Below are 23,792 nucleotides of genomic sequence, written 5' to 3' on the forward strand. Positions count from 1 at the left end.
TTTTGGCAAATGTTCTGTAGGATGGGAATGCACACATTTTTATAAAATTGGTCGAGCAGATAAGCAGTGGGTGTGTTGGAGCTCTACCAGGCTGTGAGTAGGAAGCCGAGACCGACCCCAGCCCATGCACACTACATCTTTTATAGCTATAGTTTAAAGTGTGCTGAGGTTTTCTCAGTTAACCATTTCTTTCCATGTGTTACAGGCGATGACAGTGGGTGTGTTGGAGTTATACCAATAGAAAGCTGAGACCTACTCCAGCCCATGTCCACTACATCTTCTGTAGCTGTGGTTTAAAATGTGCTGCTGTGTTGTTAACTAACTATTTCTTTCCATATGTTACAGGCGATGACAGTGGGTGTGTTGGAGCTCTACCAGGCTGTGAGTAGGAAGCTGAGACCGACCCCAGCCCACGCTCACTACATCTTCTCTCTCCACGACATCGCTCACGTCATCCATGGCCTCATGCTGATGTCACCCCGCGCTCACTTCAAGAAAAACAAATTCAAGAAGAAAAAGATTGAGAAGACGGACCCCAGTAAGTTATTTTTCAATGCAGCAGTGTCATAATATATGGAGGATAATAAAGTAGTTACCTGTTCTAATTAAGTTTATTCTCCAGTGAAATATAGACCGGCCTCGGTGGCGTCATGGTTAGGCCATTGGTCTACAGACTGGTAGGTACTGGGTTCGGATCCCAGTCGAGGCATGGGATTTTTAATCCAGATACCGACTCCAAACCCTGAGTGAGTGCTCCGCAAGGCTCAATGGGTAGGTGTAAACCACTTGCACCGACCAGTGCTCCATAACTGGTTCAACAAAGGCCATGGTTTGTGCTATCCTGCCTGTGGGAAGCGCAAATAAAAGATCCCTTGCTGCTAATCGGAAAGAGTAGCCCATGTAGTGGCGACAGCGGGTTTCCTCTCAAAATCTGTGTGGTTCTTAACCATATGTCTGACGCCATATAACCGTAAATAAAATGTGTTGAGTGCGTCGTTAAATAAAACATTTCTTTCTTTCTTTCTCCAATGAAATAATGCTACTGTCAAAGACTTTAAGAATAATTTCTTGCACAGAAAAAAATTATTAATGGGTATTCACAGGGTCTCTGAATACAGTGGACTGTCTAAACCGGATTCTGTGTAATCCGGATCACTGCGTAAACCGGTCCATTTCTAAAGCCCCGTTCAGCTACCGTTTATCTCTTAGGTATAAATCTCTGCCTAATCCGTATTCTGTCTACTATGGACTCCGGATAAAAAATCAAGAACAAAAGAACCATTCATGTATTAATTACCTCTGTCTACACCGGACTGGGATTTGACTGAACGACGGGCTGCTTAATTAGTTAAACAATGATCGTCATTTGCCAAGTAATCAGGACGCAGTCGCAAGATCAAATACAAAATGTAATCGCACTTGTGTGAAGTTTACTCTTATTGTAGTGGGCCTTAGATCAATCGGATTAATATTAGTGTGTGTGTTGATACCTAACTGATTTCACTCTTATGAATTCGGCGAGTTTTACTGGTCAACCTAACGCATGTCTAAATATGTGCGAGTCGCTCGTATATTTTGTGTTGTCTTATTTCATTTATAATGACGGAGTGACCCAAAAAACGGCAACGTATCGAACTTTTGTTAGAAACTAAAGTCAAATTAATACAAAAATTAGTCAAAACAGAAAGATTTAGCACAAATTTTTTAATTCATACGTACGAATAAATAATATTTTAGGAAATAAAATGAAATTTAACCTAGTACAAATATTAGAACGACCAGGAACACGTTTAATATGCAGCCACTAATATTTTATGCAGAAAAATATATTTTATACGTAATTAATCGTTAAAAAATCTCTGTTAGTCTATAACGTCTTAAAACTTGCAGCAAACTTAGGAATGTCCCTTTAAGTATATTTTTTATGTCTGTGAAATAATCGATTGCAAGTCTGGGTGTGTTTCCCAACCATCCATGGGTTCAAATGTCATTGTTGATCGCGAGTTGTCGATCATTCAAGAACCATAACTCTGGATGAACTCTGTCTAAACCGGTCCTCTATGTAAACCGGACTATTTCGACAGTACGAAGTGAGTCCGGTTTAGACAGAATCCACTGTATATATTTTTTTTTTAAACTTATGTAGGGAAATATTCAGTTAAAATTAAAAACCAACAAATATGGCCATGAGTGTTTTGAATTGTACAAGTGGATAAACAAAACAAAAGATGGTAATGACACTCATGCAAAACCAAAAGTCGAAATCTTCTAGGTTTACTCAGCATCTGATCAAATTTGTAACTTATAAACTTTGTGCACTGAATGGTTTGAACAGGTCACATGTTATAATCTACTTTTCATTTCACAGTCTATGCAATTGCAAAAAACAACCCACCCAATCTGTTCTACAAATGATTGCATTGTATTAAGCCGCCATCTGTCTTAAAAGGTCACAGTTTGATACTTTCTTGGCTGACTGTTTAAAACAAATTTTACTGTATTAGGAATCCAATTTATATACATTTGATTATCACTTTTACATTAAAAAAAGACAAAAAGGCAAGAATATTTTACTGATATATGCAACCACTTGAACATGACATAAACATTTAAAAGATTGTTTTGTATCATTCCATGATAACCATTTCCACATTTGTATTTGTAGAGAAACAGAAAGGTAAAAAGGATTCAACAGGTCAAGATGCTGTTGTGATAGATGGCGATGATGAGGTGGCAATGTCGTCTGATGGTGCTGACAGGCCGACGAACACATGTGCCCCGATGATGAGGGTCATAGGTCAGCTCTGGTGTCACGAGTGTTTCCGCACCTTCTCCGATCGGCTTATTTCAGCCGAAGGTTTGTACTCTAGTCATGCATTTAAATCAAACAGGGGACGGGACATAGCCCAGTGGTAAGCACTTGCTTGATGCACGGTCCGTTTGGGATCGATCCCCGTCAGTGGGCCTATTAGGCTATTTCTCGTTCCAGCCAGTGCACTACAACTGGTATATCAAAGGCCGTGGTATGTGCTATCCTGTCTTTGGGATGGTGCATATAAAAGATCCCTTGCTACTAATGGAAAAATGTAGCAGTTTTCTTCTCTAAGACTTATATGTCAAAATTACTAAATGTTTGACATCCAATAGCCTATGATTAATAAATCAATGTGCTCTAGTGGTGTAGTTAAACAAAACAAACTTTTTTCGTGTTTTTTTTACAGCAAACACTTTAAGAATTACAATTTTTGGGGGTAATTAAATGCCATGCATTTATTTTGGAAGCATTTTTTTTCTTAAACATGGACAAAATATAAAGTGCACATTATGCAAAGTGTAAATTATTAAATATACAGTAAAACTCCTCCAAACCGGACACCCATGAACCAAGTAAAAAGTCTGGTTTTAAGGGTATCCAGTTTAGACAGGTTCTATTCTGTATCTAAAAAAAAAGGCACAAGGGAATTCCAGTTTATAGAGGGTCCGGTTTTGAGGGGTTTAACTCAACATGGTTGTCCAGGAAAGTTACTCGTGAGTGATCAGAATCAATACCTTTTGTTAATTTGATCCTGTAGAAAAATATAGAAAAAGCCATTTCGTCTCTCTCTATTTATTTGTTGTCTTGCCTTTATGAAGTAAAAAAAAACACGAGAGAGATAGGTATTACTTTAACAATGGTAATGCTCGGCGAAGGCGTAAACATTTGTGTTTAGCTCAGTGTTAAATTTTATGTTCAGCTCTATTTCTCACAAACTACAAGTCATAGATTAAAGATACTTGGTTTATAGTTGCACCTATGGTTGTTCCACACACTGCATTAATTAAATTAAACAGGTTTTTGAGGGGTTTTTTTTCATTAATTTATTTATTTTAACATGCAATGAGATGAATGTGTATGAATGAATCTATTGACGACACAGGGGCAAGATGTAGCCCAGTGGAAAAGCGTTCGCTTGATGCGCTGTCAGTCTGGGATCGATCCCCGTCAGTGGGCCCATTGGGCAATTTTTCATTCCAGCCAGTGCACCACGACTGGTATATCAAAGGCCATGGTATGTGCTATCCTGTCTATGGGATGGTGCGTATAAAAGATCCCTTGCTGCTAATCGAAAAGAGTAGCCCATGAAGTGGCAACAGCGGGTTTTCTCCCTCAATATCTGTGTGGTCCAATGCCATATAACCGTAAATAAAATGTTTTGAGTGTGTCGTTAAATAAAACATTTCCTTCCTTCTACTGACAACACAAATAAGTTTATGGCAAACATGAAATTTAATTTCGCAGAATTTTTTTTTTTTAGTATTTATCCCATTGTTCTTGGATTATTTTGAATATTTATAATTATTATGTTTTTATTTTCAGACCAGCAGTGGTTTAAACAGACACTGGAAGATGTGGCCATCAAACATCTGTGTTCTCCTCGCTACAGTGCAAAGATTGAAATTATTACCACTACCAAGGAACCCTATTCGCCACACGTAATCAAGTTTATAATGATAGGACAGTTTTATTTTTACGTGATCATCAATTGTGATTTGTGATCTCTGACAATAACAGTAAATTAAAAAAAACAATAATAAACTAGTAAATTTAAAAAAAAAAAGTTATGTAAGGTGACTCAGTTTTATTTTTATATCATCATCAATTGTGATTTGTGATCTCCGACAATAACAGTAAATTAAAACCCCAAAAATAAACTAGTAAATTTTTTAAAAATTAAGTTATGTAAGGATACTCTCTTTTATTTTTGTGTTATCATCAATTGTGATTTGTGACCTGCAGCAATAACAGTAAATTAAAACCCACCAAAATAAACAAACAAATTAGTAAATTTTTTTTTTTTAAAGTATTGTAAGGATACTCAGTACAATACAATTCACTAAGGTCATTTCTACCAACATTATAAACCATAATGTTACACTTAATCTAATGGTGATAATAGAAATATATTACCTAATTAGCCCATTAGTCATTTTAAAAACGGGACACAAAAAATCACTAATCTCTAGTGGCTGTCATTTTGAATTTCAAAATTCCGTCCTCGGTAATTACATACATGTAAGTTGAATATCATGAATTTTAAAATAATGAAATTCCACAACTAACATGGGCGTCATTTGGTGGGGGACAGGGGGGACATGTCCCCCCCTACTTTTAGCAGTGGGGTGACAAAATATCTGATGTCCCCCACCACTTTACTCTAAATAATGTTCTCAGACAGCCACAATGACCTTCATTTTTCAAAATTCGCCTAGGGTGCTCGTGATTAGTCGCACGAAATATTGTTAGAACCCAATTGTCCCCCCCTCCCCCCCCCACCCACTTTTTCCTTGCAAATGACGCCCATGACAACTAACATATCAATTGGTGGGGTATGTGATTATCTTTGTCCACAAAATATATCCAGGTAGAATGTAACTCCTTGGTAGAGCCTGAGGTGCAGTACTTAAGCCATGGTATGTACTGTTCTGTCTAAGGGAAGTTCCAGACCCTTGGCTGCTTTTCATTAAGTGTAGCCTGTGTCATTAAAAAAAAAAAGACTAAAATTAATTAAATGTCCCCTTTCTTATGTCATTAAAAAAAACAAAATGACTAAAATTAATTAACGTCCTCTTTCAGAGTCGAAGCAGTCCCGTAAAGCGAGTGCGCCACCACACACCACCCCCGAGGACTCCCTCCGACTTTGGTGAGGATGATGACGACGACGATGGTGATGTTGATGAGGACAATATTGAGGATGATGACGAGGAAAATGATGACAACGATGACGACACCTTGGATTCGACCCCCGGTGACGACGTCTATGCTGATGTTGCTGCCGGCCAGACGCCACCAGCGACTCAAGGGCCAGATGCATCGTGTGTCGAGTCATCAAGCAGAGAACCAGTCAAGACAGACCTCGGTGAGACATTGGGATACAGTTTACAGCATTTCCTTTTCTTTCATTTCACGGGCGGGACGTAGTCCAGTGGTAAAGCGTGCGCTTGATGCGCAGTCGGTTTAGGATCCATCCCCATTGGTGACCTCATTGGGCTATTTCTCGTTCCAGTCAGTGCTCCACAACTGGTGTAACAAAGGCCATGGTATGTACTATCCTGTCTGTGGGATGGTTTATATAAAAGATCCCTTGGTGCTAATCGAAAAGAGTAGCCCATGAAGTGGCGACAGCGAGTATCCTCTCTCTATATCTGTGTGGTCCTTAGCCATATGTCTGACGCCATATAACCGTAAATAAAATGTGTTGAGTGCGTCGTTAAATAAAACATTTCCTTCCTTCCTTCATTTCATTTCAACTTATTTTCGTGCTTATTTGCTGTCCCGGGCACACACCTCAGCTATCTGGGCTGTCTGTCCAGGACAGAGAATGAATGAATGAATGAATGTTTAACGACACCCCAGCACGAAAAATACATCGGCTATTGGGTGTCAAACCATGGTAATGCAAATAAATAAAGTGATGATCAACATCAATATAAAAATTCAAGGTTTAAACAAAAACAGTGTAAAGAACTGTGCAAAAATACAAATACAAATATCACAGAATTTTACGGACACCGAATTTTACTCTAAACTTCAATTTGGGCTGTATTGGCCATTCTCAAAGAGAATGTTACACCCCTGCACCACGGTGAGGTTACAGCAGACGCAGGGGTCCAGGACAGAGGGTTACCGTATATCTTCGCCTGTAAGTCGATCTCGGCTATAAGTCGAGTCCCTAATTTCAAGCCCTGAAAACGTATTTTTTTATTGACCCGTTTATAAGTCGACCCATGAAAAACAAGTTATAAATATTGAAGTATTTCTTACTTTCAGCACATGAGAACAATAATGTACAATATCTGAACAAAAGAAAATTATTTTACAAACTTCGTTTTTCACGTTTTAGACGTTTTGTACGTCGCAACATGCCAATCAAACTACATAGCACCAAAACGAAATATTCCCTTAGTAGAGAGTGAAAGCTGTTTGACTGTCACTGTATGGCACTGTACAGCATGGGTTTGTGCACAGACAACAACTTTATTTATCAACACTGACAACAGATCACTACGATAAAACTGAAAGTACATGTTTTGCCGCCATATTAATACATGTAAGGAGGATAACTCTGGAAAGTACACTGGTTTTTGTACCAAATGATGTGTGTCCCTATTGCTCTAGTGAACTGCAGTCTATTTTAAGGGAAAGCTCGGTAATGTTCATGAAGTTAATCACCGACAAAACATTGTTTGAACAACCATTAATGCCAGTGACCAGATTTCAAAATAAACTCAGGCAACTGGTAGTTAGTATTGTTTACATTTTTGCTATTAGTGATGACTGTTATTTTAACTAAGTGGACTGTTGTCTTGGTATGTGAGTGAGATCGCATGCCTTTTCGCATAACCAAAACCGTTATAATGCCGAAAAAAAAAGGTTATAAAAAATAAATGTGCCAAATTAAGATATTTGAGTATAAATACAGGGCATACTTCAACAATAAAACTTGTAAAATAATCCCCAAAACGGTAATATTTTTGGGTGAATTGTTTTTACCCTCTTATAAGTCGACCCCCCAAGTTATAAAATAATGTTTGGGTGAAAAAAAATCGACTTATAGGCGAAGATATACGGTAGTTGTTTGGTAGTGGTTAGTGAAAGAGAAGAAGATGGTAGTGGCCTTACACATACCAATTGAGTCATTTAATCTCTCTCTGGCTGGGAGTCGGTACCAGGCTGCGAACCCTGTACCTACCAGCCTGTAGTACGATGGCTTAACCCCGACGCTACCAAGGCCGGTTTAATAGCATTTCCAGAAGTTATCATTGGGGGTGGTTGTGGGGAAGGGGGGAGGTATCTCCCATGTGATCAGTTCTGGTCCGTTGCTTATAAAACATTTAGAGTCTAGACGCAAAGATTAATGTTTGTTTTGTTTAATGACACCACTAGAGCATTTGATTTATTAATCATTGGCTATTGGATGTCAGACATTTGGTAATTTTGACATACATGTATAGTCTTAGAGGGGAAACCTGCTACATTTTTCCATTAGTAATGAAAGATCTTTTATATTCACCATCCCACAGACATGATAGCACATACCACGGCCTTTGATATACCAGTCGTGGTGCACTGGCTGGAACGAGAAATAGTCCTTTGATGGGAATCATCCTGCACCCCAAGTCTAAACTCAAGACTTTAACATCACAGCAACCTCTACAAATTGTATACATGTATACATCATTAAATATTTGAGTCTAAACTCTATAGAGTTTTATAAACACAGGATCTGGAATAGCTCTTTAAGTAGTGTGTCAACTTGTGCAGATGCAGATAAAATCCCACGCAATGAAAAACACAGGACAAAAGACACATCTTTCAGTTTGGATCGCAACCTCATTGTCTGTAGTTTGTGTATGTGTATGTGGTTTTCTTAAACACCCGTTGGTGAGAACATCATTCGTTATTTTTGTTCACACATGTGTGATAACAGTTTAAAGACTGGCTGCTCCTAGGTGATGACCAGGTCACTACTGCCATACCATGCACTGAAAAAAAAGCACAGTCAAAATTGATTACTCTGTGACATATAAGTTAACCTGAATTTGATTTCTCTGTAATGCATAAGTCAACTACAACACTAGGGCTGTAAATAAGTTTTAGTTTCAAAAGTTGTTTTAATTTATTTTTTAAGATATGTAAGAAATAGAATACTACATTCGTGTTCATTAGATACCGTTTATCTTGCAACTTGTTGTTTGTGCCGTATCACCTTTCATAAATGGTTTCTAAAACATGCCTGTATTTAGATTCCACCCCTGACGGGGAGACCGAAGCAGTCGAGGTAGACCCAAAGCAGGCTGTCGTGCCATCTCTAGACACAGAGGTGACCAGCGACACGTCGGAAGACACAGATCAGTCGTCAAGTGATGGTGAAACGCGCACTTCTATGTCAGGTAGTTGATTATCTTTCTTATGTGGATTTTTTGTTTGTTTTTTCTCCATTAATTTTTGTAAATTTTAATTTTAATTATTGTAATTTTTTGCTGCTGTTTTTATTGGGTTTTTACTTTTAAATTTTTATTTGAAAATGTTGAATTATTATGTTAGAATAATGTTAAAATGGATAAAAATGCACTGATTTGAACATAGGGAAATACTGAACATCTTAAATGCTGGAAGTGAGATTATAAAATGCTTATGGAAAATCATTCTTTTGTTTCGTTTCAACTAATTTTCATGCTTATATCCAGTTGAGGTTCAAGCACGCTGTCCTGGGCACACACACCTCAGATATCTGTGATGTCAGTCTAGGACAGTGGGTTAGTGGTTAGTGAGAGAGAAGAGGGTGTAGTGGTCTTACATCTACCCATTGAGTCGTTAAAACTCACTCTGGGTGGAAGCCGGTACCGGGCTGTGAACCCAGTACCTACCAGCCTTATGGCTTAACCACGACACCACTGAGGCCAGTCTAAATAATTATTTAATTCTGACCTCATGAGTATATAGTATATATATTCTTGGTTATGGTCCAAGGCCCCGTTCCACAAAACAATCTTAGCCCTAAGATCAACTTAAATGCATAGGGTAGCTATGCGCCTAAGGTAATCTTCGTGGAACGGGGCCCTAGTATTGTATTGGTTTTTGTGTCGGCATTCAGTTTTCAACAGTGTGCTAGTACTGTTGAATCCTTTATTTTGGAGTATTTTAACGCAGTTTTGTTTCTGTTTGTTCAGATACAGCAGAATTTACAAATAAAACCACAGGTAAAAATGTTTAACAAATTTGATGTGCTTTTTTTACTGTGTGAATGGAATGAAATATTAATAACTTGATACATTTTTATTCATATAAAAAACATTGTACGTTGTAATTAAATTATCGGTGCACCATATCTTTAAAATGAGCAAAATGTATAAAATAAACAGCCATATATTCTTATAGGGACATACCCTAGTTTTTAAACACTAAGGCTTATTTTTTACTATTAGAGCTGTTTTTGATAACTGAAATCATACTTTACTTAGATTTTATTGTTTAGATTATCCATTTCCGTACATTCGAAGTGTTTTTGGTCATCCTGGTGTTTTTAATATCACAAAATGCATTTCTCATATTTTTAAAAACGCACGTGCGTCTGAGAAATAACAGTTATGGAGTCGAGTTTTAGTTTATTTTTAGAGGGTATTCACATTTCAAAGTCACAGACTCATGTTTCACTCGATTGTAACTTTATCCAAATGTGTTACAGGTTTGTAGATTAACTAAACTTAGTGTGCATTTTCATGGGTTGAAATTAGGGTGTGTTCCTTTTAAGCAACAAAACTTAGGTGTGTGTTTGGTTTATTGCAATAACAATTTGAACAATTAGATATCTTTTTAGTGTATTAGAGTAATTATTAACAAAAAATATTTTTTTTTAATGTAATGGTAATTAGGTCATAAATAGTGTACATTTATTTTTATCTGATTTCATTTGTCACTTAATTGTGTGTTTGGTTTATTGCAATACTAATTAATTTAAACAATTAGATATCTTTTTAGTGTATTAGAGTAATTATTAACAAAAAATAATAATTTTTGGTGTAATGGTATTTAGGTAATAAATGGTGTACATATTTTTTTATCTCATTGCATTTGTCATGGGGTTAGAACTACAATCGTTTTGGTATTTTGTACTTTTATAGTAGACTGTGAACTAGTATTGCAAACGTTGTGACTTTAGTACTGTATTTTGATTGGTGTGAGTGTGGACATTTCTAACAAACAGTTAATAGAATTTCTGCTTTAGCAAGCAAATTCTTTACAAGGTAAAAACTAGCGCATAGTAAATAATGTTTGATTTTCGTAGTCCCTACCTTAGTAACAACAGGGCCCCACTTTACTAAGCGATCTTGGCGATAAGATCACCTTAAATGCATTGTTGCTGTATGCACTTACATGTATGAGGTGATCATAGCACTATGAACGCTTCGTAAAACAGGGTCCTATAGGGCCTAATTCTCAAAGCTCTCTTAGGCTCTGCTAGACAACAGAGCATCCTCTTTGCAAGTCTTTTAGCATTGCACTGCGAGATCGCAAAGATGCGAGAGTTTAGTGAATTAGGCCTTAGTCTTTATGTTGAGCGATAATAATTTTATGTGATGCTTTTAAACAAGTGTGCATGCTGTCCATAATTTATGACACCTGGTTATGAATAGTTATGAAAAATAAAATAATGCTTTGTAGTAGCTGGAGACTCCTTTGTGAACAAGTTGTCAATTTCACCAAACCCTAACAATGTCTATTAGGTCGACCACAGGTCAGAGATGTGTATTAAATAATAAGGAAATGTTTTATTTAACGACGCACTCAGCACATTTTATTTACAGTGATATGGCGTCAGACATATGATTAGGAACCACACAGATATTGAGAGAGGAAACCCTCTGTCGCCACTTCATGGGATACTCTTTTTCAATTAGCAGCAAGGGATCTTTTATATGCACCATCCCACAGACAGGATAGCACATACCACAGCCTTCCTTTGATATACCAGTCATAGTGCACTGGCTGGAACGAAAAATATAGCCCACCAATGGGGATCGATCCCAGACTGACCACGCATCGAGTGAGCACTTTACCACTGGGCTACATCCCACCCCTGTACTAAATAATAAATGACGTTTGATACATGTACATGTACTTAGCACTGATTATTTTGAATAGTGTTAATTATAATGCTGGGTTAAGCTGTCTTCTACCAAATTACTAAGTAGAAGTTAAACTTCAATTTGGTGAATTTTATTCCATCATTACTATGTCAAAAAAGCTCATTGGAGAAATCAAGTGTCATTTGTAAATCTGTCACCACTTTGGCAGTTTGGATGATTGAAAGATGAATTTGATAAAAAGTTTAATAATTTGGATGTGCAGCTTGAACTGATATTTGCACCACATACAATACATTGAAAATAACATAAGGAGAATACTAATGCTCTCCTACAAACTCTGCTTGTTTTAGGTGCTATTCTTAATTCTCAAGAATTCTCAACATTTTAGAACAAATAAAACTGATTTTTAAATTGGCTGTTATCCAGATCCCAAATTTAGATTAAAAGGCTTATCATGGACACTAACTTGATGTTAAATATGTTTTGAGTAATTGTCATCCATTTTTTTCTTCAGTTTTTTTCTGTTGGTTTTCTGAGATATTAAATGTCACTCTGTTACATTGAGTAAAAGCCACCATACCTATTTCTGTTTTTCACAAAATATATTTTATATATATATATAACTACAAACATCAGTATTTACTACATGCAAAAGGTTGGAAGTATATAATTCTATATAATGTGTAAAAACTAAAAACCTGTAATAACCGAAAATATTTTTATTTTGTATTTTTTTATTGCAGCTCGAAGCAAATCTCAGAAGAAGCGTAAGTTATAAATATTTTCTGTTCTGTCTTAACCTGTTAAATCTGGTTTTATGGAAATACATCAGTGCACCACTACTGGTATATCAAAGGCCATGGTATGTGCTATCCTGTCTGGGATGGTACATATATAAAAGACCCCTTACTATTGGAAAATGTTGTCGGTTTTCTCTCTAAGATTATGTAAAAATTACCAAATGTTTGACATCCAATAGCCTATGATTAATAATTCAATGTGCTTTTAAGTGGTTTCGTGAAACCAAAGTAAACTTTAACTTTATTGTACATGTAACTCTGTGGTACATGGATTCAGTTTTGTCCCCAACCCAAGCACAATCCAAGGCTTTGGTATGGATTTTTTCCGTCCATGAGAAAATATATGTGATCATGCCTGTGAAAACGAGAACAGATGTGGCTTGACGTCATTCACAGAAAACATCCTTTAAAATTTATATCTCATGGCATTTCAATGTACTGGCTCATGCTTGGGGAACCTGTTGATGGAAATATATGTATTCAATACATTACATCAAAAGCAAAGCATAATACAGTAAAGTACACTTATAACAAACCGCAAGGACCATGACAGTTACTTCGGTATAGCAGTAGTTCATTGTACACATTTGCATAACTTGGTTATTAATATATACGGAGATTAAACAGGACTTTAAGATCAGTTCGTTCTATGTAGTAGTTCACTCTAAGTATGTTTGTTTTAAGTGTACTTTACTTTACTGTTACTTGTTATCAGTTTACAGGCACAGTGGGGCAGGTGAGGCTTGGGGGTCTATAAACACACACCCCCCTCCCAATAATATAAATATTAGTAATAAATCTTTTTATTGGCAGTAAACTCTCCTCGAAATTCAGGTGTTTTGCACCCACGATCTCAGTCAACCCAGCTCGCCTCTCTCTCTCTCTCTCTCTCCTCCTCCTCCCCCCCCCCCCCCCCCCCCCCCCCCCCCACAGTGTCTTCTTGCTTCTGACATGCCTGATTTACTTTATTTTGATGACATAATGAAAGTATGACTGAATTTTAATTGCCTTAAATAGTAGTAATAGTGAAACACCTTGTCACTCATTTTTGTGTATTTTACATCTGGAGCAGTGGGCTTTAGTACGAAACAACAGATGTCGAAGAGAGGAGTGACGTTCAAGGCCGGTCTCATCGCAGACAAACAGTATGAAGCTTACTATGGACCACTGCTGTCGGCTGATGAGGTAAACAGTTATTGGAAAGAAATGTTTTATTTAACGACGCACTCAACACATTTTGTTTATGGTTATATGGCGTTGGGCATTATATGGTTATGGAAGGAAGGAAATGTTTTATTTAACAACGCATATGGTTAAGGACCACACAGATATTAAGAGAGGAAACCTACTGTCGCCAAATAATGCAGTGTGTGGAAATAAAAGCTTTGTGTCGTGGTAAAGATAATAAAAGTTTCCTTTTTAATTTTGAAATATGGATTTTAAAAATTATATTTAGATATGACAAATTTAAAATCTTACATACAATAACGTCCCAAATTTGACAAATTGTGTATTTTAGATCAGAAGCCCAGACAGCAGTTCTTCGGAGATCCTGTTCAGCAAATACTTCATGGCGTGGCATACAGAACTGCAAGGACTGCCTGTCGAGAAAGGTATTTAGTTTAACATTGAATGAAAACAAGAGAATGGGACATAGCACAGCAGTAAAGCGTTTGCCTGATGCACGTTTTATCTGTGATTTATTCCCATTGAGCTATTTTCTCATTCCAGCCAGTGCACCACAACTGGCATATCAAAGATTGTGATACATGTATGTGCTATCCTGCTTGTGGGATAGTGCATATAAAAGATCCCTTGCTACTAATGGAAAAATGTAGCGGCTTTTCTTTCTAAGAATATAATGTCCGAATTGCCAAATGTTTTCCATCAAATAGCCAATGATTAATAAATTAGTGTGCTTTAATTAGTGGTGTGGAACAAAACACATGTTTAAACTTTATAATTTCTGTCTTGGTTTGTATTTGTATTGCCTCCAAACCAATTTTAAATAGTAAACCGAAACGAAAATCACAATTTAAGTTAACTGTAGCAATGGACAAAATTTGTCTCACAATTGACTGAATATGTTTAATTTGATTTTTCCACCAGGTTATAATGAGTGTTCTCATGAAAATCTCCAAGAAGCGTTGACATCGTGTCTGACTGTCTACAACAACAAGACGTCCCAGAGACTGGAGTTGGTCTTCTTTAGAGAGGCTGTTTACCATGCTGCAAGGCTGAGCAGAGTTTTGGTGAGTTAGTCTATACATAATAATAATAAGTACTTTTATAGCGAACCAGAAGGGAACATTATAGTTAGTTCGTTATAGCAGTAGTTCGTTGCCACAAGTTACAGATCAGCCTAGGGATTTTCGAAGCTATCTTAGCACTGAGAAATTGTAAAATCGTAGTCTTTGACATCACTACAGCACTACACTGACGTTATAGCTTACAATGGCAGGGCTTTAGATTGCATCAAAGTTAAGGAGATAAACATTTTGCCAAAAATACATATGCCCAACATAATCATGCCCTAATTAAGTACAAACATGCTCACCTCAAAATATTTCTCCTCAAAAGCACTGAAATTTTAAGTTTAATTACATTAAAATAAAATGAAATACATATTAACAACTCTCCAGAAGCTGTCGGTGACAGTAGGCTACTGAACTAAAACAACCTTTCTGGTCTTAGAAAAGACAAAAAGTGCCCGTTGTGCCTAAATTAGTGAGGTCTTAAAGCCTTGGATGGTTTTATGAATTCATAGCATTAAGATAGCTTCAAAAATATAGGCAAAGGTTAATTATTCATGAAAAGAAAGAAAAAAAATCCAAATTATTTTTTTCCTCCATTCTCTGACATGTCTTGCAGGCGTTTCCTGGTGGCCACGCTCTTCTCCTGGGTCTGAGCTACAGCACAGGGCGGGCGTCGCTGGTCCGACTGGCGGCCTACATGGCCAACTGCAAGCTGTACGAGCCGAAGCCTCAGAAGGACCGCACGCACAACGTGAGCATCGTCCAGGAGCACATGAAGCGCGCGTCGCATCACGCTGGGGTGCTCAGCAGGCCCACCGTTCTACTCATACACGAGGATCTCGGGCAGGACTGTCTGCAGGACGTCAGTGCCATCATGGCAGAAGGTAAGGTTACACGGTGCCAAAATAAATAGTTAACGGAGTATGGTTGCAGGGTGCACAAAAATACATGTACATGTATGTAGGTATGTTGGTTTACAAGGTGTCCTGTGGTATGGTTACACAGTGTTAAAAAAATAGTTAATGGAGTGATGGTTGTGGGCTGCACAAAACTATGTACGCATATTGATTTACAAGGTGTCCTGTTATATGTACCCAGATATGGTTACAGGGTCAAATAAAATGTCTTACACCCATGTAATGGATGATCCGTTGTAGATCAATGTCATCTTCAATGCTTCTGTGACTGGTGATTGGCAGTTCTGAGGTCATGACCCAGGTGTCCCAAGTAACAATAAACAGGAAAGGAAGGAAGGAAGGAAATGTTTTATTTAACGACGCACTCAACACATTTTATTTACGGTTATATGGCGTCAGAAACAATAAACAGACGACATAATTTTAGTGTGTCATTTATGTCTATCATGTCATTAACTTGTACACTTTAAACCTAATGCTGATGCATTAAATTATATTAAAAATTAATTGTTTAAATAAATAGGATAATACACTCGTGTGCATTGGGAGACAACTAATCTCACAACTCGTGGTACCCAAAAGTATTTAACTCGCTTTTGCTCGTTAGATACATTGGGCATCACTCTCCAACAGGTACCTGTGTATTATTTTACCAAGTGGCCAGTAATATATACCCAGATATGGTTACAGGGTGAACATAAATATGTACCCGATGATGTTACTGGGTGACCAAAACATATCTCACTTCTACAAAACTACAGAATGATACTATTTAAGTTAATGTTTTCTTACAGATACAGGTAACTATCATGCATGTTAATAATTGTTCTAATGACCTGTATGTTAACTAATTCCGTTCTACATGACCTGTATATGTTAACTCACTACATATCATACATGTTAAAACATGTTAATAATTGTTCTAATGACCTGTATGTTAACTCACTACAGGTACCTCCCCTGGGCTGTATTCCGAGCAGGAGATTCTGGACATTGTGAGTCAGATGATGCAATCACTGAGCTATATGTCTATCGCACTGCTACAAATCTTCAGGTCCTATATCATACATGTTAAAACATGTTAATAATTCTTCTAATGACCTGTATGTTAACTCACTACAGGTACCTCCCCTGGGCTGTATTCCGAGCAGGAGATTCTGGACATTGTGAGTCAGATGATGCAATCACTGAGCTATATGTCTATCGCACTGCTACAAATCTTCAGGTCCTATATCATACATGTTAAAACATGTTAATAATTCTTCTAATGACCTGTATGTTAACTCACTACAGGTACCTCCCCTGGGCTGTATTCCGAGCAGGAGATTCTGGACATTGTGAGTCAGATGATGCAATCACTGAGCTATATGTCTATCGCACTGCTACAAATCTTCAGGTCCTATATCATACATGTTAAAACATGTTAATAATTCTTCTAATGACCTGTATGTTAACTCACTACAGGTACCTCCCCTGGGCTGTATTCCGAGCAGGAGATTCTGGACATTGTGAGTCAGATGATGCAATCACTGAGCTATATGTCTATCGCACTGCTACAAATCTTCAGGTCCTATATCATGTTAATAATTCTTCTATACATGTTAAAACATGTTAATAATTCTTCTAATGACCTGTATGTTAACTCACTACAGGTACCTCCCTCCCCTGGGCTGTATTCCGAGCAGGAGATTCTGGACATCGTGAGTCAGATGATGCAATCACTGAGCTATATGTCTATCGCACTGCTACAAATCTTCAGGTCCTATATCATACATGTTAAAACATGTTAATAATTCTTCTAATGACCTGTATGTTAACTCACTACAGGTACCTCCCCTGGGCTGTATTCCGAGCAGGAGATTCTGGACATCGTGAGTCAGATGATGCAATCACTGAGCTATATGTCTATCACACTGCTACAAATCTTCAGGTCCTATATCATACATGTTAAAACATGTTAATAATTCTTCTAATGACCTGTATGTTAACTCACTACAGGTACCTCCCCTGGGCTGTATTCCGAGCAGGAGATTCTGGACATCGTGAGTCAGATGATGCAATCACTGAGCTATATGTCTATCGCACTGCTACAAATCTTCAGGTCCTATATCATACATGTTAAAACATGTTAATAATTCTTCTAATGACCTGTATGTTAACTCACTACAGGTACCTCCCCTGGGCTGTATTCCGAGCAGGAGATTCTGGACATCGTGAGTCAGATGATGCAATCACTGAGCTATATGTCTATCGCACTGCTACAAATCTTCAGGTCCTATATCATACATGTTAAAACATGTTAATAATTCTTCTAATGACCTGTATGTTAACTCACTACAGGTACCTCCCCTGGGCTGTATTCCGAGCAGGAGATTCTGGACATCGTGAGTCAGATGATGCAATCACTGAGCTATATGTCTATCGCACTGCTACAAATCTTCAGGTCCTATATCATACATGTTAAAACATGTTAATAATTCTTCTAATGACCTGTATGTTAACTCACTACAGGTACCTCCCCTGGGCTGTATTCCGAGCAGGAGATTCTGGACATCGTGAGTCAGATGATGCAATCACTGAGCTATATGTCTATCGCACTGCTACAAATCTTCAGGTCCTATATCATACATGTTAAAACATGTTAATAATTCTTCTAATGACCTGTATGTTAACTCACTACAGGTACCTCCCCTGGGCTGTATTCCGAGCAGGAGATTCTGGACATCGTGAGTCAGATGATGCAATCACTGAGCTATATGTCTATCGCACTGCTACAAATCTTCAGGTCCTATATCATACATGTTAAAACATGTTAATAATTCTTCTAATGACCTGTATGTTAACTCACTACAGGTACCTCCCCTGGGCTGTATTCCGAGCAGGAGATTCTGGACATCGTGAGTCAGATGATGCCGGGCGGCGTCCAGACGAAGCGGGTGGACAAGATCGAGCAGGCGTTTGAGAGATACGTCCGCCACATCAAACAGAACATGCACGTCATCGTCAGTGTCAACTACAAGGGTGAGCTCTCACACAGAGAGGGGAAAGGAATGTTGGTTTAACAATACATGCTTCAGTGCATTGTAAAACTATGTGCATTAGGTGTCTAATGTGGTTATTTTGACCCTTGGTTGGAGGAGAGAGAGAGGGGGAGGGGAGGGAGAAGAGGAGTGAGTGAGCGAGCAAGGTGAGTGGAAGAGAGAGACAGATAATGAGAGAGAAAGAGAGAGAGGGAGGAGAGGTGAGTGAGTGAGGTGAGTGGGAGAGAGACAGAGATAATGAGAGAGTGAGATAGATAGAGAGAGAGAGACCGAGAGAGAGAGAGAGAGAGAGAGAGAGAGAGAGAGAGAGAGAGAGAGAGAGAGAGAGAGAGAGAGAGAGAGAGATTGCTTAACAATACACACTTCTGCACATTGTGAACTGGGCATTTGATGTTTAATGTGGTCATATTGACCCTTGATGGAGGGAGGGGAGGGAGAGACAGGGGGAGACAAAAAAGTTTGTTTAACAATACATACCTCTGCATATTGTGAGAGAGAGACAGACAGAGAGAGAGACAATGAGAGATTGATTTAGCAATTACCCATTGTAAGATAAATGATCTCAAATGGTTACTTGTGTATTATTCTCTTGGATGGTGGTATTGTAAAATTTATGATGCTGAATTTCTCTTCTTCTTCTTTTTTTTCCCCCATTAAATTTCAGGAAACAGTTTCTGCACTGATTTCCATAACCTGCATGAGAAAGTTTGTTTGTACCCGAACCTCATCAAGTACAGCCTGTGTATCGACGTCTACTTGCCCTGGTCCTACCAGACCTACAGCAGTATCGCCCACGCCTGGCTTGAAGACCCCAAGTCTAAGGTTTGTCTGAGTGTGCACTTCATTTATTTATCAAATGGGTGGGGTTTTTTTCCCTTAACCCCAAAAATATAAAAGGAAACTGCATGTAAAAGATCCCTTGCTGCTGATAACAAAAATGTTGCAGGATATTTCTAAGACCGCAATCAGATTTTTTTTTTTTTCCAGCACATGCTGTTTGTTGTCTGTTAAACTTTATTGTATTGAAATCAGAAATGGAAACAGACCTGTCTACCCTCGCTTCAGCACATTTACACCCATCTGTAATTCAGTGGAACTTTGGCTGACAACAGATAACGTATGCGGAAGCGGGTGCAGATAAGAAACAAAAAGAAGATAAGTCTGACCGCGACTTAAGAGTATATGTCACAGTTACCAAATGTCTGTCTTCTGCTTGCCAGTGATGAATAAATTAATGTGCTCTAATGGTGTAGTTAGACAATACAAACTTTTAATTAAATAATACCAATCCAAATGGCATGTAGTTAGTCTGAAGATTTAGAAGTCAGTCTGAAGATGTTTCTAAAATTTTGAATCTAGACTGATTGATTACTCCTGGTTTATTCTTTTTCCAAACAGATTTCAATTCCTTGGTCAACAACAAAGAGGGCTGAACAAATAACAAAAGCCAGCTATGCGATGGCCTACATTCACTGTTCGGCCAAGATGGCCACCGAGAGACAGTTCTGCCACCAGAAGGAGCCACTGCGGTTCTACACCCCTCTGACGTTCATGGAGTTCGTACACCTCTTCAAGGTCATTGCTGCCTTCATTGTGAAACAAGAGCTGGTAAGTAATGGAGAATTTTGTAGACTATTGTTGTTCCTTTGCAGATCATTTAGTAATGGCTGTGAGTTGTCTTCAATTCCTTGTATGTAATATGTTTATGTCTATCATTATGATATTGAGATTACAAGTCTTAGAATAGTCCTTATTTAATCATCCCTTGTTTTAGCCTTGCTACTAAGGAAAAATGTAGCGGGTTTCCTCTCTAAGACTATATGTCAAAATTACCAAATATGTTTGACATCCGATAGCTGATGATTAATAAATCAGTATGCTCTAGTTGTGTCATTAAACAAAACAAACTTCTTTTCTTTTTTTTTGGTTTATCATGTCGAGGGTTGGGAGAGAGTTAAAAGCACACATTATCGAATTTGAATGACGTTTATTGCAGGCCAACGTAGCTAAATATGAAGGCGCACTGTGCAAGATTGATGAAGCGTTTGGCAGCATTGCATCCTACAGGCGGGAAATAGACAACCTGAACCCACAGCTCCGACAAGCACAGGAGACAATCCGTGCTCTCATCGTGGAGGTCGAAGAGAGGAAAAAACAGTACATTGAGGTTTGTTTTCATACCTGTTGCTTCAAAAGATTATAATGTAATGACTATATTTACTGCTATAAAATACATGCTGTTCTTTGATGTACATGTAGGTTATTCATTAGTAGTAAGTGATGTCTTATTTGCACTTTTAAAACAGACCCATGACAGGAGTATATACTGCCTTGTGTATGGTTGAAATGCTAAAAGAGCTCTTTCTGCTTTTTGGTAGGAGTAGCCTATGAGGTGGAAACAAGTTTCCTGTACATCTCTCCCTCCCTCTTTGAACCAGCCTCGGTGGCGCCGTGGTTAGGCCATCGGTCAACAGGCTGGTAGGTACTGGGTTCGGATCCCAGTCGAGGCATGGGATTTTTAATCCAGATACCGACTCCAAACCCTGAGTGAGTGCTCCGCAAGGCTCAATGGGTAGGTGTAAACCACTTGCACCGACCAGTGATCCATAACTGGTTCAACAAAGGCCATGGTTTGTGCTATCCTGCCTCTGGGAAGCACAAATAAAAGATCCCTTGCTGCTAATCAGAAAGAGTAGCCCATGAATGGCGATAGTGGGTTTCCTCTCAAAATCTGTGTGGTCCTTAACTCTTTGAGGCCTGGCGGCCATTTTGAATTCCAGCCCTAGGCAGTGTTTACCTGCTGGTGCCCTAAAGCATAAACACAGATTTCATGCACTGCAGCAAAAATAACTCTTTAACTTAATCAATAAACAAATCTGCATCAAATTTTGTGAGCTATTTAATTATGTGCAATTAATGAAGAACATATATTATTTTATATGATGTAATTGTAAAAAAGTAGTTTAATTGTCTATAAATAACAGAAATAAACAAAAGTTTTAATAAACGTTACTGGTAATTGTCAGGAAGTTCTGATTGATTTTGGGTTTTTTCACTGAAACAATGCTGGAAATCTGGCTTTGTGGTATTGCTTGAAACATCCAACACACAGGTTCACATTGCACTGTTCACAGCCTGTGGCTGGCTCACATCGAATGCCTTGTGTACTGCATTGTTTACATGTCCATTTTTTACCCAGCACAACAGGCCAGTGTAAGAGTCCTACCGATATTCCGTCTATTTCGAAAATGTGACAATGGTATGTCATCACTATCGCTACTTAAGTCTACATCCGAATTACTGTTATTTAAATCGAGTACGTCATCGTTCGTGAAACCTTCAAATTCCGAAATACTATCATCATCAGAATTGAGAAATACGTCGTCGTCCATTTTGTTAAAAAAAAATTCAAAGCGAACAAAGCCGAACAAAGCCAAGCAAAGCCACGAGGTGCATGAACAAACCCAGCTGTAAGACTACTTTTTATTGGTCACTGGATTAATCTTCTACAAGCTGATAATGAAAACTTCTAATTATATTAGCCAATGACGTCTCGTTTTACATGTACAGTCGGCCACGCCTCCAGTCGGCATTCGATAATAGCTACTGCTTGTAAACCACGCGTACAGGCTCGACATTTCGCGCAAATTAACATCACGACGTGAGTCGGGATTCGGCCCCAAAGAGTTAACCATATGTCTGACACCATATAACCGTAAATAAAATGTGTTGAGTGCGTCGTTAAATAAAACATTTCTTTCTTTCGTTCTCCCTCTCTCCCTCTCTCTCCCTCCCTCTTTCTGCTTTTTGGTAGGAGTAGCTTATGAGGTGGAAACAAGTTTCCTGTGCATCTCTCCCTCCCTCTTTGGACCAGCCTCGGTCAACAGGCTGGTAGGTACTGGGTTCGGATCCCAGTCGAGGCATGGGATTTTTAATCCAGATACCGACTCCAAACCATGAGTGAGTGCTCCGCAAGGCTCAATGGGTAGGTGTAAACCACTTGCACCGACCAGTGATCCATAACTGGTTCAACAAAGGCCATGGTTTGTGCTATCCTGCCTCTGGGAAGCACAAATAAAAGATCCCTTGCTGCTAATCAGAAAGAGTAGCCCATGAATGGCGATAGTGGGTTTCCTCTCAAAATCTGTGTGGTCCTTAACCATATGTCTGACACCATATAACCGTAAATAAAATGTGTTGAGTGCGTCGTTAAATAAAACATTTCTTTCTTTCTTTCTCCCACCCTCCCTCTCTCTCCCTCCCTCTTTCTGCTTTTTGGTAGGAGTAGCCTATGAGGTGGAAACAAGTTTCCTGTGCATCTCTCCCTCCCTCTTTGGACCAGCCTCGGTGGCGCCGTGGTTAGGCCATCGGTCAACAGGCTGGTAGGTACTGGGTTCGGATCCCAGTCGAGGCATGGGATTTTTAATCCAGATACCGACTCCAAACCCTGAGTGAGTGCTCCGCAAGGCTCAATGGGTAGGTGTAAACCACTTGCACCAACCAGTGATCCATAACTGGTTCAACAAAGGCCATGGTTTGTGCTATCCTGCCTCTGGGAAGCACAAATAAAAGATCCCTTGCTGCTAATCAGAAAGAGTAGCCCATGAAGTGGCGATAGTGGGTTTCCTCTCAAAATCTGTGTGGTCCTTAACCATATGTCTGACACCATATTATAACCGTAAATAAAATGTGTTTTCAACACCAGAACATGGGTGATGGAATTTTGTTTTTAAATAACAGTACCTCGATTATTTTATCAAAATGGCTAATCAGTCATACAACCAACAATAAAACATCCTCTATTCCAAATTTTGTAACCCTATACACGTACATCTCTCTCCTCTCTCCTCTCTCTCTCTCTCTCTCTCTCTCTCTCTCTCTCTCTCTCTCTCTCTCTCTCTCTCTCTCTGCACTATAATATTATTATTATTATTATTGTGTTGTTTTATAACTATTATTATGTTATGTTTTTTATTATTTTTAAATGAAAGCAGTGCTTTGACATTTTTTTGTTATCAGGCATTGGAGCGATGCAAGGAACAAGAAGATAAAATAATTAATATCCAAGGACCACTTGACTCACTGAGGAAATCATCAAACACCATGTTAGACCAGGTAAGACAAGAAGCTGTGGTATGTGCTAACCCGTCT

The 23,792-nt window shown here is 38.4% G+C and overlaps 1 protein-coding gene across 2 annotated transcripts in view; it reads left to right on the forward strand.

Moving 5' to 3' along the window:
* LOC121381031 (dynein-1-beta heavy chain, flagellar inner arm I1 complex-like) overlaps nt 1-23,792 on the forward strand; it is a 144,155-nt gene that overhangs the window by 63,216 nt on the left and 57,147 nt on the right. For both annotated transcript variants that reach the window (XM_041510112.1, XM_041510113.1), the window contains 15 exons: nt 346-538; nt 2,666-2,857; nt 4,358-4,473; nt 5,615-5,897; nt 8,785-8,931; nt 12,372-12,395; nt 13,501-13,613; nt 13,948-14,041; nt 14,538-14,680; nt 15,300-15,567; nt 18,454-18,621; nt 19,306-19,463; nt 20,040-20,249; nt 20,638-20,808; nt 23,661-23,756. In XM_041510112.1, the coding sequence (XP_041366046.1) occupies nt 346-538; nt 2,666-2,857; nt 4,358-4,473; nt 5,615-5,897; nt 8,785-8,931; nt 12,372-12,395; nt 13,501-13,613; nt 13,948-14,041; nt 14,538-14,680; nt 15,300-15,567; nt 18,454-18,621; nt 19,306-19,463; nt 20,040-20,249; nt 20,638-20,808; nt 23,661-23,756 (2,376 nt within the window). The remainder of the gene's footprint in view (nt 1-345; nt 539-2,665; nt 2,858-4,357; nt 4,474-5,614; nt 5,898-8,784; nt 8,932-12,371; nt 12,396-13,500; nt 13,614-13,947; nt 14,042-14,537; nt 14,681-15,299; nt 15,568-18,453; nt 18,622-19,305; nt 19,464-20,039; nt 20,250-20,637; nt 20,809-23,660; nt 23,757-23,792) is intronic.

Source organism: Gigantopelta aegis, chromosome 9 (assembly GCF_016097555.1).
Source record: "Gigantopelta aegis isolate Gae_Host chromosome 9, Gae_host_genome, whole genome shotgun sequence".
Lineage (NCBI taxonomy): Eukaryota > Metazoa > Mollusca > Gastropoda > Neomphalida > Peltospiridae > Gigantopelta > Gigantopelta aegis.